Genomic DNA, 16,441 nt, shown 5'->3' on the forward strand with positions numbered 1-16,441 from the left:
GGCCCCACCAGAATTTTGCCATAAGCTCCTCTAATTCAGAATAAAAGCCACTAGGCAGGAAAAACAACTCATTGCATAAGTGGGTATCAAAAGGGCAGCAGCTTTCAAAAGAACTTCCTTCCCCCTTGTGACAACAATCTTTCTTTCTAGCACTGAAGTTTCTGCCAAACTCTCTGCTTAATGGACTAAAAAACCCTATTTTTCGATCTACCAACAATAGAAGGAAGGCCAAGATAACGCTCATACTGTTGAACCTCACCATTGCCCCACAATAGTCCAATCTCATCCCTCCTCTCCCTTTCCACATTAGCACTGAATACCAAGCCAGTTTTTTCTTTATTAATCTTCTGACCAGACACACTCTCATAAGAGTCTAAGAGAGCTTGTAATCTTCTGACTTCCTCCACATCTGCCTTGCAAAAAATCAAACTATCATATGCAAAGAGTAGATGATTAATATTTGGGGCCCCTCTACAGATCTTAATCCCTGAAATTTGATTTCTCATCCCAGCCTCTTTCAACAGAGCAATCAGCCCCTCCGTACAAAGAAGAAAGAGATAGGGGGATAATGGATCCCCTTGTCTCAGTCCCCTACTAGGCACAATAGGTCCTTTAGGAACCCCATTAATTAAAACTGAGTAAGTAACTAAATTTACACATGACATAACCAAATATGTAAAAGTCCTCTCAAACCCCATCATATTCATAACAGCCCTAATAAAGCTCCATTCAACCCAATCATACGCTTTACTCATATCCAATTTAATAGACATATATCCCCTTCTTCCCTTTCCTTTTATGCTTAAGAAAATGAATCAACTCATAAGTTATCAGCACATTATCAGTGATTAAATGCCCAGGGACAAAAGCACATTGACTCTTTTCAATAACAGAAGGTAATACAGCTTTCAATCTATTAGAGATAACCTTGGCAACCAATTTGTAAATCACATTGCATAAAGAAATGGGCCTATAATCAGCAACTAACTCAGCAAGTTTCTTCTTAGGAACAAGAGTGATATGAGCATGATTAATAGAAGTTGGAAATACACCTGAATTAAGGGCTTGGAGTACTGCACCAATGACTGATGGACCCACCAAATGCCAATATTTCTGGTAAAACAAAGGAGACATTCCATCTAGACCAGGAGCTTTTTCAGGATGCATTTGTGATAGAGCAGCAGACACCTCAAACTCGATATAGACCTTGCAGGGACCTTCATTCATTGATGCAGTTATTTTGCCAGCAAGAGACCTAAAAAAATCAAGAGAACCCATGGGATTTGAACTTCTAAAAAGATCCTCTAAATAGCTAACAATAACCTGGTCTCTCTAATCACCAGTATGCCAAGTCTCATTACCATCCTTTATTCTCACCAACCTGTTCTTTCTACGCTTTGAGAAGCCTTCATATGAAAATATTTCGAGTTAGAATCACCCTCTTTTAACCACAACACTTTAGACCTTTGTTTCCACATCAACTCATCTCTTTCCAGCTACTTTTGAACCTCATCATGAGCCTTATCATGAGCCTCTGTATTATTTCCCATTGGATCACTCTCTTGCAACCAAGCCATCTTCTGCTTTGCCATAGACAATTTCTTTTGAACATTCCCAAATGAGTTGGAATTCCACATATTTAAATTAACCCCACTTTCCTTAATTAACCCAACCACAGAATCCATACTACTTTGTACATCGCCCTTCCTCCAAATACTAGAAATAATATCATCACAACCCTTTTCCCCAACCCACATAGATTCAAACCTGAATTGCTTCTTGTTCTGGACAAAACTCTCCTCAGAATCAGTAAGAATCCAAATTGGCACATGATCTGAATATGCAACCAATCCATGAACAACAGAGGCAAAAGCAAATCTACTTCCCCATTGTTCATTCACTAGGGCCCTATCCAATCTCTCCAAAACACAATGCCCACCCCCCTTCGATTACTCCAAGTGAATTTCTGGCCTATAAATCCCAAATCCCTCAATTCACAATCATTTCTAGCATTACGAAAAGCTGTAATCTGCCTCTCTGGTCTAGGATTACCCCCAATTTCTCGTGATGATGTAACACCTCGTTAAAATCTCCAAGCACTAGCCAAGACTCCCCATTCTTTCTACATAAATGTCTGAGTAACTCCCAGGTCTGATCTCTTAACGCCACTTCAGGATACCCATAAACCCCAGTTAAAAACCACACACCATACCTCGAGACAGAATCAACAGTAGCATCAATATGGCAATGAGAATAATTCAAGACAGAAAGTTGAACATCTCGTCCCCATAACAAAGTAATTCCACCCTTACGACCATGACAATCCACAGCTAAGCAATTAGAGAAACCCAAACGAAATTTACATACCTCAAATTCGCGTGCTTTCAATCTTGTTTCTTGCAAAAACAAGATATCGGGATCTTCTCTCTTGACTAAATCAAAGAGTTCGAATGCCACGTGGGTTCCCAAGCCCACGGACATTCCAGCTCAAAATCTTCATTGGTCCTGGTGGGGCTGGTCACCAGCCACCGTCGATTCCAGCTACTTCGGAGCACTATTGACTGAGCCATGCTTCAAGACGTTGGATGCAGAATCACTTTCACCAGAGCAATATTTCCTCTTTTTGTTCTCCGCAAGCAAAGACCGTTGTGAGGCTTTAGAAGGATGAGGCTGCTGGTCACCCAACCCAGACAACCGTTTCCATTTACGACTAACAAGCCCATCAGGCTTGGCACTGCCCAATTGGGCCTCTTGAGGGCAAATTTTTTGGCCATCAGCTAGCCCATTTAAAGCACCTGAATCACCCGCCTGGCTAACCAATTCAACTAAATTTTGAAACGGAAAGGAATTCAGCATCGAAACCGATTGATGACCAGCATCCTGAAACCGTTCCTTAGAAGATTCCTGGACAACCTCCACCCTATCTGCCTTATCCATAGCCTCCTTAAGATTTGTTTCCATAATGTTTGGTAATATTTTCGCTACCGTTGCAATTGCTAAATCAGATTCACCAACCGCTGCCGATGAGCCCCCAGTCGTCGGACTCCCCCAGAAAGATTGATTCTGATTGTCACGATCCCAGAATTTTTCCTCTTTTGCTCTTACACCAAATGATGAAGCTCGTAACCACACACCATAAGGAAGTATTTCACCTTCCATCACCATCGAAGGATGTAAAGAACAATCGTTCTCACCATGACCCACTCGTCCGCATAAATAACAAAAGTTTGGTAAGCGTTCATAAGAAAAGCGAACCCAGACTGGATCATCATTTCCCATGGAAAACTTAGTGCCCCGCAACAGGGGTTTTGTAACATCTACTGTGACACGAACTCACATGAATTCTCCCCAAGCCAAGTCGTCATCCTCCAGGTCAACCTCTTCAACACAACCAATTTTTGTTCCAACCTGTTTCCCGACATAGACATTGCGAGCCCTAAGCGGCAAGTCATGAAGACGTACCCAAAACTGGGCAGTAGATATTTTGATATCGTTTACCTGTTGATGACCATCCACCTCCTTCAACAGCACTAGATGTTTGTCAAAATACCAAGGGCCTTCCCTCACCACCTTCTCCTTATCCCTAAGATCTTTAAATTCAACTAAGAACAAAGTCGAATTGAGATCTCTAAAGTGAACACTCTTTTACCAATCTCCATGCTCTTCTCATCGTTACCTTAAAAGCATCTCAATTAAAATGCTTCTCTGTAAACAAAGACATCACCAAACACTTACCACCCCGCAAATTCAAGTCCTCCAACTAGCTAACATCCACCACCACCTTATCATTTTCAAGTTCCGTTAACGACAAACGTTTATACAACTCCTGTAGATCGCCCTCCATACTACTTGAGATGGATGACACTGCACCCAGGCAGTAGCAAAAACCTCCACAATCACCCTAGAACCCTAGAGAGAGAGAGAGAGAGAGAGAGAGAGAGAGGATCATTACAAATCATAGTTAATTATGAGGGGACGAAGTATGAATTAAAATTAAAATAAAACTAATTAAAATTATATATATCACTCCCCTTTTACATATTACTAGTAATAGAGCAATGTCCAATGGACTTTTGCCTAGTTTAGATTTTTTACAAAAAATTTATGATTTTCTACAAAAGAAAAATGATTAATAAATTATCTAACCTTATGTTTAAATTCTCAATTTCATGTTCTCACAACAGAAACAAGACAAGACCCTAACTAACCGCTTGAACTATAAAATATAAAGGAAAAAATTAATTCCATTAATATAAGGAAAAAAATGATCAGATGACTACAAATAAATTAACCCTTATTCCATTAAGGTAATATTCATTTATAGATGAATAAATTTATATGTTGAAGAAGAATATCTAAAATAATGTGACATTTATTATATAGAAATATATATATCAGCCTAACATGGTCAATATTAACATAAAATATGAAATCAAGTTTGATTTACCATGAATACAATCAAACCCATATTTATCTACGTATGATCAACTTGTAAAAGTCATGTATTATCATCAAGAATATACAAATGTCAATATTTAAAATATTTTTGTTAAATTTGTAGGATTTATTTGTGATTCAAAATTATTATACATTTTTTAATTTAGACATGATATATTTTTTAATTTATGAAATTTATAATCTAAACTATAATCTAATATGTCAGAAATTATTTTCTCATAAAACTTTTATAAACAATTAGTATTAATTTAAAAGAAAAAATACTATAAATCATTTTTGATAAAATTTTTAGATGGGCTAATTTTTAAGATGGTTTGATTTTAAATATAAAGCCTAGAGGTCAAAAAATGAAACCCAACCCGTGTGGAAGCCCGGAGGTCTCGATTCTCCGTTTGTGGGTATTGTTTGTTCTCTTTTTGTTGGTTCTATTATGTTTATGTTGGTTTCCTCGGTATGATTTCTTTGCAGTCATTGTTTCTCGCTTCTGATTGTGTATTTGTCGGTTCTTCTCGGATGGTGGAGTGCAGTGGAGTTGTATGTGACGCAAGGGGCTTTTGACGCTTATTAACGACAGAACAATAGTTAACAAGAAAAAAAATATTGTAGCAGTTAGATAGCCACTTATTATAATATAATAGATATGATTGGCTATATAATATTGCTGACAAATTAAAGACTTGTTAATTTAAAAATAACAAAATGATAAACATTATTTATAAATTGATTTAAGTTAATGTGATGCTTGAAATTATAAATATAATTTTCTCAATCGTAAAATAAACTTAACATATGATATAAAATTATCAACTTATAAATTCATTTCCCTAATAAATTTAACAATTCTCACAAAAGCAAAGCCGTGGATGTGTATATATACATGATATTGGTGCTTCTACTCAGTCTTATAATTTTGTCCCTTCAAATTTACCAATAGTACAATTGAATTTTTTTTTTCCTTTTTATGTTAATTATTTTTTAAATATTTTTAAATGTTAAAAAAATACCACTTCACTAATAATCACATTACAACATTAGTGGCTTTTTGCCGCGGTTTATTTTTTGACAGACTTGAGTTTGCCATAAAAACAGCATTTCAACGGCGATATACGTACGCAATAAAAATGCTGCGGTTAAATAGACGTCTACTGTGTTATGATAAGTTGCACCCGGTAGTTGCGTCGACACTTAATGTACTGCTGCGAGTTTGGGCTGCCGTAAAAGCTAAGACCAAATAATCCAAACATCGGCGAGTACCAGAAATGGACGCTGATGTAATACTTGCTTGTGCTGCGAAATCGCTAGTTTCTTACGACGGGAAGTTGCGTAGGTATGAGACTAGTCCACCAGATTTTCACCGCAAAAACCATATTTTCCATCAATTTTCGATCCGTAGAAGCATTGGACGTTCCAGCAGAATTTTTTGAAGACATGATTAGAATCTCGTTTGAAGCTAGATAGATCTATAGCCCCAAATCGTTTCTCAACTTCTAACCCTCCTTCACCTCAGATTTGAGCATCCGGCATCTATAATCCTCCTTCACCTCATAGTACCTCCAGGCCGGCAAAAATTTCTACCAATTAAATTGTCATCCAAAAAGCCCCAATTTGATCTTGAGGCTAGCCCCAATTATCCCCTTCCTGAAAATTGCGCGAAAGATTAGGCCTTCGAGAGGTAATCAATCTCTGTCCCACGTCGGACCGAGATGAGGTCGTATTTATCCCATCTTGCAAGCCACTGACTTCCGGCAATATTCTGTGGGTAATCACGACACACTTTCGCGCGGCAACTTCCGTTACTCAGTGGAAACCAATTTTCGTCACCCGCACAGAGGCCCATTAGGTAATAAGGTTTTTATTTTTTATTTTACCCCTTTGATTCCCGTATATTGATGAAGCTAGTAGACTTTCAATAATTTTTTCAGACAGATTCCTACTCGTTTTAGAATGAACACATGTTGGTCAGGTGCCCTTGCTAGGATCTCCTGAATGCATGCAAAGTAGATATATGAACTTAATTTGAAGACTTGTAGTTGTAATTTCAGCTTTTATCATCCTCCCTTTTCTTTATTCTATATGTGTGTGAGTACTTAGTCGTTTATTTCGGAGAACTAGAATTTGCCTTCCAATATATATATATATAGCTCTAGAGGTAGATTAAGGGAAGTCCGAAGTTTAGTCCTGCTGTACCAAGTTAATACTATGCATATATGAAGAACAAGGATGGTAGCTAGAAGGCTTTAATTTCTACGTTTTCTTCCTTTTCCATGTCGCAAATCCATCCATTCTGATTTGGATTCATTCTGATCAACTCATGCATGCTTAGGATCCTGTTCTGGCTTTGCTCATTGATTTGTCGGTACCTACTTTTTGGTGTGGCCACAAGGCACCAAGATTTTTAGACGCATGGCTGTCCATGCAGCGAATCAGGGACCATTTGTCTTTGGCTAGCTTGTAAGTGATCTGTAACGTGCTAGATCATGTGTTTTTGCACATGCATCTTAGAATTACCATTTGTACACGCCATCTGTAAGGTGGATGTAGGTCCGGTGGTAAGTCACATTTGTGTTAACATTCTATCTATTTACCACTTCTATTACTATATTTCTATTTAATTATTAGAATTACCATCTGTAAGGTGGATTTAGAATTACCATCATCTGTAACGTGCCCCCACCATCCACATGTTTGTCTTCTTTTTGTTTTGTCATTATTATTATTATTATTATTATTATTATTATTATTATTATTATTATTATTATTATTATTTTTGTTTGTTTTGGGTTTTAATTTTACATCGTATGATGACTTACTCAAAGAAGAGGAACATCTTGGATGATTGACGAATGTAATTCTAACTCTTGAGCTATTTTCAAATTTGCAGATCAGGGGATTTCATGATCTTCATAATTTCCTTGAATTCTCCTCGTTTTATAATGTCGTACACGTACGTAGTTTTTTCCTTTTTTCCGTGTGCTGAGGTGGTTTGGTCCTGTTTTTTAAAAAGAAATGGTGGTGGTAAATAGAAGTGGTTGAAGAGGAAGGTGGATGGTGGGGGCAAGTTGTCAATATAAATGGGATGTAGGTCTGGTGGTTCAATGATTGGTAGGTTTTGGGTACCCATGATCCAAGTACTGTATGGTGGGGTTAGTTTTGTTTCTATTTTTCGTCTTCAAATGGATGAACTACTAAGATATTTTTTTTAAAAGGTTTGGAAGAAATCCTTTTTATGATGCGCTTGAAGATATATATTAACAATGCATAAACATGAAATGCCATCCACATGGATATGCTTGACTGAGAAGAGAATGACAACACTTTTATCTTCTTTTATTTACCATGATTTACACTTTCAACGTGAATACAGAGCAATGGCCAAGTGTGCATATTAGCCTCCGAGAAGTTAGATAGCAATGTTTCCTTATATGAAATTGTTAATTGCCTTATAACTATCCTTATATGTAACTTTGCCTTTTAAGAGACATTGTGTTAAGGCTTATTTAGTTAGTTTTCTTTTTATGTGTTATTCACCATTTTCTTATTTAAGCATTTAGTGATCTCATATCAACCATTTTCTTTCTTTATTCTTTGTTGGAAAAAATTCAAGTGGCCTTATCTCACATTGGTTTCCTAGTTGTAGTAAGCAATATGCAGTTTCAGTTATTAAATTTCATATGCTTCTATGAGATGAGTATGGGTGTGTAGAACACCTTATTGAGAAAATGGTGTAATTCACCTCTGTTTTTGGTTTGCATTTCCTGAGGTATTTGGTTGAACTGCTATATTTGAGAAATTAAATGTCTACAATTTGGCAGGATTGGTGCAGTGAGTCTATTCAAATGGTTAATTCAGCCATTCATCTTCTAGTCATGGAGCATACAAGTACAGAAAATGAGATGATGAGAAAGGGAAACGTAGTTTACGAATCTATATAAGATCTCCTTGTCAGAGGTGAATGTTGTAGTGATCTGTTCTGGCAGCAGCTTTATGTATTTAGTATTTACGGAAAACATTACCTTAAGGATGAGGAATACATTTACTACTAATTAATGTCGTTGTTTGAGTAGAATTTCAGACTATAATTGGGGTTGAATGACTGGATAATGTAAATACTAGCTTTCTCAAAGACTATGGTGATAATTTGGACTTATTAATTGTTTATACATGCACACAATGCTTTTATTACTGAATGTTTGATGTCGAGATATACCTTTTTTAATTTACTCATCATTATATACACCCCAATAGATTGGCAATGAGCAAAGTTTGTATAAGGATTTAATTACTTGGTTCAACCACCAGTGAAGTCTGAATATGTGGCATCAAAATGACTTGGTTCAACAATGAAGATTTTGTGCGAGGACGTCCAATTATCAGAACCAACTGTCATGTTTGGCAATTTAAAAATGGTTACTTCTAGATTTAACTTAATTAGAAAATATTGGGTTTTAGTACTTAATATATATATATATATACACATATATAAGGAGGAAATTTCATGGTATATGTGAACATGGTAATTGTTGATCGCAGTAGTTAAATTAAAATAACTTACTTATTACATGATGGTAAAATCAATATTGTATAAGAAAATGATACAAGAAATGAAATATAATCTTAGCAAAATGTTTGCAAGATAAACAATTATTGTGATGAAAGTGATGTTATTGTAGAGAATTGTATTTTATATTTTATTCTAGGATATTTGGATGGAACCTTTTTGTTTTAGCAATTATTCATATAATTTTCCTGTATGGATAATAAATAAGCCATTGAAAATGCTCTAAGAATACTCTCATTGAAATAGCCAAAGTCAAATCTAAGTTTTAGAAGAATATGATAAGAAGTTGCCTTTGTGATCTATTTCTTTCATATGGGATTTCCATATTGGATTATCTATTTAATCATTATTTTTTCCCTCGTTATCAGCTTGGATTAATTTTATCATATTTTACATATCTACCAAATTACCAATTATTTGTTAATTACTAATCATATTCTAGTTAAATTATTGGTTTACAAACCATCATATACTCAATGGTTATTTAAAGCTAATAACCAGAAACGTTTAATTATCAAACTCATTGTCAATCTCAATATAAATGTCTTAATTACAAATCAAATAAATATATTTTCTATCCAAAGTATATTCTAAGATTTCTATAAAGGGACATTTCCGTATGTGAGTGGAAATGTTGAGAGGAGATAAATACTAACGAAATAATTTGCATTGGATTAGTCAAATACTAGTGGTTTTAAATTATTTTTGGTCTTGTATATTAGGTTCACATACATATCGGTTTTCAAGAATAAGTTGGTTTTGTAAATTTGGTTGAGGGAAAAAATTAGTTAGAAAATAATAATTTAATTAAATGTAAATTATTAATAAATATATGATTAGTGCAGTTGCAAAGGTGGAAAAAAAATTATAAATATTCTTATCAAAAAAATATTTATAATATATTATTATTTTGACTAATTCAAAATGAAAATGAGGAGGTTTGAATGGTTTTAAATTTATGGAAAACATATACTTATATTCTTAATGTTCATACTTATATGAGGACGAATAAAATGACCAATACTAATGCTTTGAAGATCATCTCAATAGTATCAAAGTGTCCCTTAGATACTGAAGTTTATTATTTCTTTATAAGTCCTCATCGAATTTGTACAGAAGATCTTTCACCTTAAGTATGTGAGGTGACGTAAAAGTTGACAAGGAATACTGTATAATTTACAGCTGCACTTGCGCGAGAGATTGCTGAAAACATCAGCGCCAAAGTGAAAAATCTTTCTATTACAATGGCCAACTTGGAGAATTGTGCCTCAGCTATCCTTGCCATTACATGAAAAAACTTCACATATATACAACGTACGTACACTCAAGCTGTAACTTAAAAACAGCCAAGAAGAAAACTTCACTTCTACAAAACAGAGAATACATTCTATTAGCTGCCACTGGGCTGCCTTTGTTAGCTTCATCCTCTCCTTCTACAATTCTCTACTTCTGAGTTCTTTGATCTTGTTAAAGAGAAGGTGGGATCATTATTCTTCTATTTGGTGATATGGTTCTTACAAAAAGAGGAAGATGAGGAGGAAGATCATTTGGACAAGCACCAAGACAGACCAATATTGGACGATGCTTACCATCAGAACCAGCAACATGGAGTTTAGGAGATGAACGCCAGTTATCATCTAATGACTCCACTCAACCTCCAGATGTTGAATGTGAGGCATTGTTGGGTCCTTGTAATGAGGCAGATCAAACAAATACAACGGGCCAAGAGGATGGTAAGTAAACTCATAAACAAGTTCATGTAGTCTTTCATAAATGCCCATGCAAAGAGAGGTTAAGTTCATGAATCAAAATTGCACTAACATGTACAAGTTGCCTTGCGTTTGTGGTATAGTACCAGCCACTTCTAAACGTCAGAGGGGTGTTGCCAAAGGGATAGAGTTTGAGAGGCTGAGAAAGCTGGGGAAGATACCACTGGATATTAAAGATGGAAAGATAGGTCCATCTTGCAACAACAGAATAGTGTACACCACAAGAGTCACATGGATCATCAAGCACTATGCAGAAATGAGGCATGTTAGCTGGAAGGTGGTTGACTTGAAGGAGAAAAATGAATTGATTGAGCGTGTTCAAGTAAGGCATTAGATTTTGAATGTTTAAGATATTTCCCTGTTGGCTTGTGATTCAGTGATGCTTATATTATTGTACAGAGTTATTAGAAAGACTTCAGAATATGTTGTGCATGGTGATTTTAAACTGATACATCCATAGGCAGATTTTGAATATGAATGCTCTTTTATGGATGAGTTGTTACAATTAACATAGGTCATGAATATTAATTTTTTAAACTCTTTCATTCATGGGTTGACATTGTGTTTTAACCATTGTCAAAAATAGTAACCATCAAAATCTGATTGCATAGGCCTTGTTTTCTCTAGATTAAAAATATTTCCAACTTCCTAGTTATACACTAACTAACGCATGCAACTACTCTTACAACATTTAGACTAGAATACTGATGACCACAACCAAGACTAAAAGACATGAGAAAGATAAGGAACTATAGCTTACCTTTCTCTTCCCCTATTGAATCTACAGAACAAGTCCTACATGGACAAATGAATGTTCTAGGTTAGAGCCCATTCATGCTTGTATTAAGACTGAAAACAACCAATGTCTCTTCACTTGTTTTTTGTTATAGAGGAGAGAAAAGTGTGACTATCTAGGATATATGACAATATGCTTTGAATTGCAATTAGAATGCTCTCAATATCAAAAACATTCTAATAGTGACAAATTGTATATGCTGAGTTTGTGAGATATAGGCTAACTCGATCATTCATAGGCTAACTTTGTGTTGTATTTTGCTGAGCATCAAATAATTGTATATGGCTTCTGATTTTGAATGTTTACATGTAATGAGTTTTCTGTTTGTTAGATTCAAGGGTAAGTATGGTGTGTTTTGGTAATCTAACACTTTCAATATTCATAGGCTGACTTTGTATTGGATTGGACTAAGAAAAATCATCGCCAAACAATGACAAATCAACTATGTCATGCATATAATGCGTTTCATTACTTGCTACACCTAAAATACAAAGAATATGCCACACATGAGGAAGCACTAGCTAATGGAGGTATGTTGGTAGAGAAGCCAATATGGGAGTGGTTATGCAATCGGTGGGTTAGTGAGCCATTCAAGGTAATTTTTACTGAAATTTTACTAATCAAGGAGGATGAAATGAATGTAATTAGTGGCTTTTGAAACCTTTTGAAACATAATTCTGGAGGTGTGTTTGTTAAAGTGTATGGGTTTTAGCAGTTTGACAGCTTTGTTAAAACACCTTAGACTCTAAGAACACCTACTTAATCTAACAATAGCTCCTACCCATAAAAAAAAAATAAAATAAAAAAAATCATGTTCTAGGATTGGCTAATGAATGTTGTATTGCAAAAAATGTCCACACAAAATAGAGATAATAGGCGTAAGCAGAAGGTCAACCACACAAGCGGAAGGACGTTGTTTGTTGTATTAATGGAACAAAAGGTGAAGTTAATAACAGTTTTAATGTTTCTTATAATCTTCTACAAGTTATTTTCAAGGATGTGCCAAGACTAATGTTTGCCTATCTCACATTGTGTAGAAGGACAAGAATTTAATTTCCTTTTATAAAGATGTTCATTGGTCAACGAAGAAGGGAAGATTCATCACACCCACTACGGAAGAGAATTATGTGAGCACTTCCGTTTATTTTGTGTTAAATAAAAATTATGTGAGAATTATGCAAAGACTAATAAATATCATAAATAGATGTGATCTTCTTATTGCAAATACTTCATGCTAGTTAATATTTCCAGAAATTCCACACTTCAGTCACATGCTAGGCATATATATATATGCCTATATATGGGTAGAGAACTTAGTCAGCATTTCAATTTTCATACTTGAAATAAATGTACATGTGCTGTAATATTTCAATGATGGTGAGTTCCATGTCCCTTGAATTTCAGAATGAGAAGTCCTGATGTCAGTTTCCAATGTAGTGAGTTGGAAAGGAGCACTCAAGTGTTATATAAATGTAATGTTAAATTGTTTACATGTTGTAGAATAAAATGGTTGAAATGATGAACGCCAAAGAGCCAGAGAGTCGCACAGATGATGCAGCGGCAGAGATATTTAGGGAGGTTTTGGGCCATAGGTCAGGCTATTCAAGAGGGTTGGGCCACTTTGTTATTCCCGAATCTTCTAAAGTGTTTGGCATACCCACTGAGGACTATGAACGCCTTGCTAAAGAAAATGAATAGAACAAGAAAAATGCTGAGTACTACCACAATCGGTTTGAAGAGATTCAGAATGGTTTCATGGCTATTAGGGAGCATATGCAGGACTATGAGAAACGTGTAAACCATCGCCTTTCAGACTTTGGGTCAGAATTAGAGTCTCAAAGAGAGACTAAAGGAGATCTGTAGCCACATTATTGCCAGCAACTACACTTTTTGTTTTTGACAATGCATGGTTTTTTTGGCAGTACTAATGGTTTTTGATGAATGGCTTCTGAAAATGCAGAGTTTAGAATTCTGCAGTGGCTAGATTGGGTTTGGCAAAAGAGGTGAGCTGACTACTCCTAGCTATCATTTCAAATTTAAGGCATTCCTTGGTCAATATATCCATAAACTAAATTAACCAACTCTGTTTTATTTGCCTCAGGGATTATCCCAGTGAGTATGGGAGGATAAGTTGGTTAAAAGCATGTTAAATTGATGTGCTTGCTTTGTTAATGGGCAGATTAGATAAATAAGGGGTAATGGGATGAATTTATTAGTCATGATCATATTTGGTAGTCTATTGAATGTATGCTGATTACTATCCTGATTTCCAGCAAAGTATATGAGGCTTTTGAAAATTAGGAATGTATTCATGATAGAAAGTAAAAGGTTTAATTGATATATTTCTATGCTTACAGTTGATTTTGAGTCTATTTCACACCCTTCTTATTTGCATTAGAGCAAATTTCTACAGCTTGTAATTGGTAATAATATTTTGATGTTTATACTTTGGTTTCAATAATTTGGAGTTTGGTTTCAGTCTGTTTTGAAAGTGTATCAATCCTTTAGAGTGGATGTACTATAATACAAAGGTTCAGTTGCACTATTAAATTCACACAAGCACACCAAAAGTCAACATATCTCTGAATTATTTATCTTAAATACTAGGCAGGTTGTTTGGTTTGAGGCAACAGGTTTTTGGACTAAAATAATGCTCCCAAGGGGGCAAAGTTATAATAGCAGCTTCATTATTGGGGTTGGACTTTAGTAAGACATCAGTAGACTCACAAATGAGAAATATAAAGGACTTTTTAGACAAACATTTGAATCCTTGGCTGAAAATGAAATATTTCTTGGGAGCCTAGCTGGTTTGGAGTCTGTTTCACGCCCATTGTCTTATTTGCATTAGAGCAAATTTCTATAGAGGGTAAAATACAAAGAATATTCTGCATTGGTTTTTATATTTGAATTGGCATATAATATAGACTATGAGAACTGTAGCATCCTAATCAAACCTTGCCATATAAATGTCTAATGTAGATTGTAGTGTATAATGCCTTTAGAGTTTACAAGAGTTTGAATAGGATGTGGAGAGTTATGTTTCTGTACTAAATTCAAGCAGGGTGCTATCAGAAAGATTTTTAAAATTATGATTACACTCATGAGCTGGTGGTCTTTCCTCTCAACATGCCCAAAGATTTATTTATTTTTTATAAGTACCTCACAAGTGAATTAAAATTAATAAGACATGTATATATGGTGGTGGCTATCTTAGTTAGTTCGATTTAATAGAGTTGAACAACTTACTGCTGGTACTCAAATGGTTTTTGTAAAGACAATCTTATATTGATGATGTTGGAAATTCTATGCTAGCATATACTTGGTCCCATTTCCAGATATTTTAATGATTCTCTAGGACCTACAGGAATTCGAAAATCAATGTTGAAGGGCTGACTTTATCCCCTTGCTCTGTTTTTGCACCAGGTAAAAAAACCATGCATTGCTAGAGATGACTTGGTTGTGCTAGCCGAGATCCTAGTAATAAAGATAGAATATGTGCAGACACTTATAGGAATTGTAGGATTGCTGGCATGTTGAAATAGCAAGTATTCATGTATGGTGGGAAAATGCAAGAAACTTACTAATGAATTTGAATCTTGTTCCTGAATTACTTACTATATACATGCAGTATGACAAGCACTAAGTTTATAACTACTCTATACGTAAATTCCTTGACTTGGACAAGTGTTATTATTAGTCATTGGATGCTCAACATAACCTTTATATCAGGAATTAGTGCGTGTAGGATAAAAAAGTGCATCATTATAACAAATGTCATACAAGAAGAAAATATGGACAAAAATGATAATTTAGTGAAAACCCAATAAAGTTTTGAGAGATACATTGAACAATTTGATCAAGCTTTTTTTTTTTTTTTTAATATGAAAGTGAGAAACATACCAGTGAAAACCCAATAGGCCCGTTGCCACATGCATAGGAAAAATGCCCCAAATTGATGCTCTTCAAATTTGAGCTTTGCTGCTACGGTTTGCTGCAAATGGACAAGAACGATGATCAGTAGTTAGTGCAAAATTAAATGGATTTAAAATGAAAATATTTGTTTATAGCGTCCAGCTTTTACACAATTTCTTTCTAGATTTACCACGAATCCATTGTGGCAACAATGTCCACAGATCAGATGATCCTAATCCCTGCGGGGAATTGCTCGACGGAATGTACATGGGCGAAATCCAAATTTTCCACCAACAATGTTTGACAATCAGCAGTGATTACAAACCGCCACAAAATTCCCCCACAAATATAGAATCGTCGGAAGTTATGTTCTTCACGATGGAATCAACCATCAGAAAACAGGGTTGTTTGCGACGAATGGCTCCCGCTGCTGGTACGGAGCTGTTTCCGACGATTCAATTCCACAGGGGAACAACTGTTGTTTGCGACGGTTTTCACAACCAGATGAACTCTGTTTACGGTAGACGGCTGAGGTGCTATTCCTGGCATCTCAATCGCCATGAAAACAGGGTGAAATTTGCGGCGTTACCGTTACGGCGGTTCACAGAGCAACTATGACGCTTTTACACTGGTGATTTGTCGACGATCGTAAACCGTGGCGCACGAATTTTTCCCACGATTTTTTTGCTTTACACAGAGGTTGGATTGCGCAGGAGAAGGGGACTTTTCTTGTAGTGTCATTTTCTTAATCATCGAGGAAAAAATTAAAATATCCGATCGTCAATTTGAGAGACACAATCATAAGGCAAAGTATCATTTTCCTGGAACTTTACAAGTCTTCTTGGGTTTTCTTCTATGTAAGCTTTACTGTTACGTAAAGGCATCATTGATATTCCAAGAAAGCCCTATTGGCAAGAAAGAAAGGACAGAGAATATAACCAAATTAAT

At 35.5% G+C, this 16,441-nt stretch overlaps 1 protein-coding gene and 1 long non-coding RNA gene across 2 annotated transcripts; one reads left to right on the forward strand and one right to left on the reverse strand.

Moving 5' to 3' along the window:
- Positions 1-762: 762 nt before the first annotated feature.
- LOC122312574 lies at positions 763-2,481 on the reverse strand. The gene is made up of 3 exons (XM_043127217.1): positions 2,053-2,481; positions 1,501-1,943; positions 763-1,255 (listed from the first exon to the last, which is right to left on the reverse strand). Exons 1-3 carry the CDS (start codon positions 2,479-2,481, stop codon positions 763-765), a joined length of 1,365 nt encoding a protein of 454 aa, XP_042983151.1.
- Positions 2,482-5,654: 3,173 nt separating this feature from the next.
- Positions 5,655-8,645, forward strand: LOC122314181. Its single transcript, XR_006243629.1, has 2 exons — positions 5,655-6,298; positions 8,271-8,645. It is a non-coding gene; the product is annotated as an uncharacterized LOC122314181 (long non-coding RNA).
- Positions 8,646-16,441: the final 7,796 nt, after the last annotated feature.

Source organism: Carya illinoinensis, chromosome 6 (genome assembly GCF_018687715.1).
Source record: "Carya illinoinensis cultivar Pawnee chromosome 6, C.illinoinensisPawnee_v1, whole genome shotgun sequence".
Classification (NCBI taxonomy): Eukaryota; Viridiplantae; Streptophyta; class Magnoliopsida; order Fagales; family Juglandaceae; genus Carya; species Carya illinoinensis.

What these genes read in the sequence shown, in the direction of transcription:
- LOC122312574 (XM_043127217.1), bottom strand. Translation starts at nt 2,481, where the DNA reads ATGTCCGTGGGCTTGGGAACCCACGTGGCATTCGAACTCTTTGATTTA. An exon ending in ATCATCACGAGAAATTGGGG is followed by an intron (nt 1,944 to 2,052) that starts GTAATCCTAGAC and finishes GAGTAATCGAAG; the next exon opens with GGGGGTGGGCATTGTGTTTT. An exon ending in GCTCATGATGAGGTTCAAAA is followed by an intron (nt 1,256 to 1,500) that starts GTAGCTGGAAAG and finishes TGATTTTTTTAG; the next exon opens with GTCTCTTGCTGGCAAAATAA.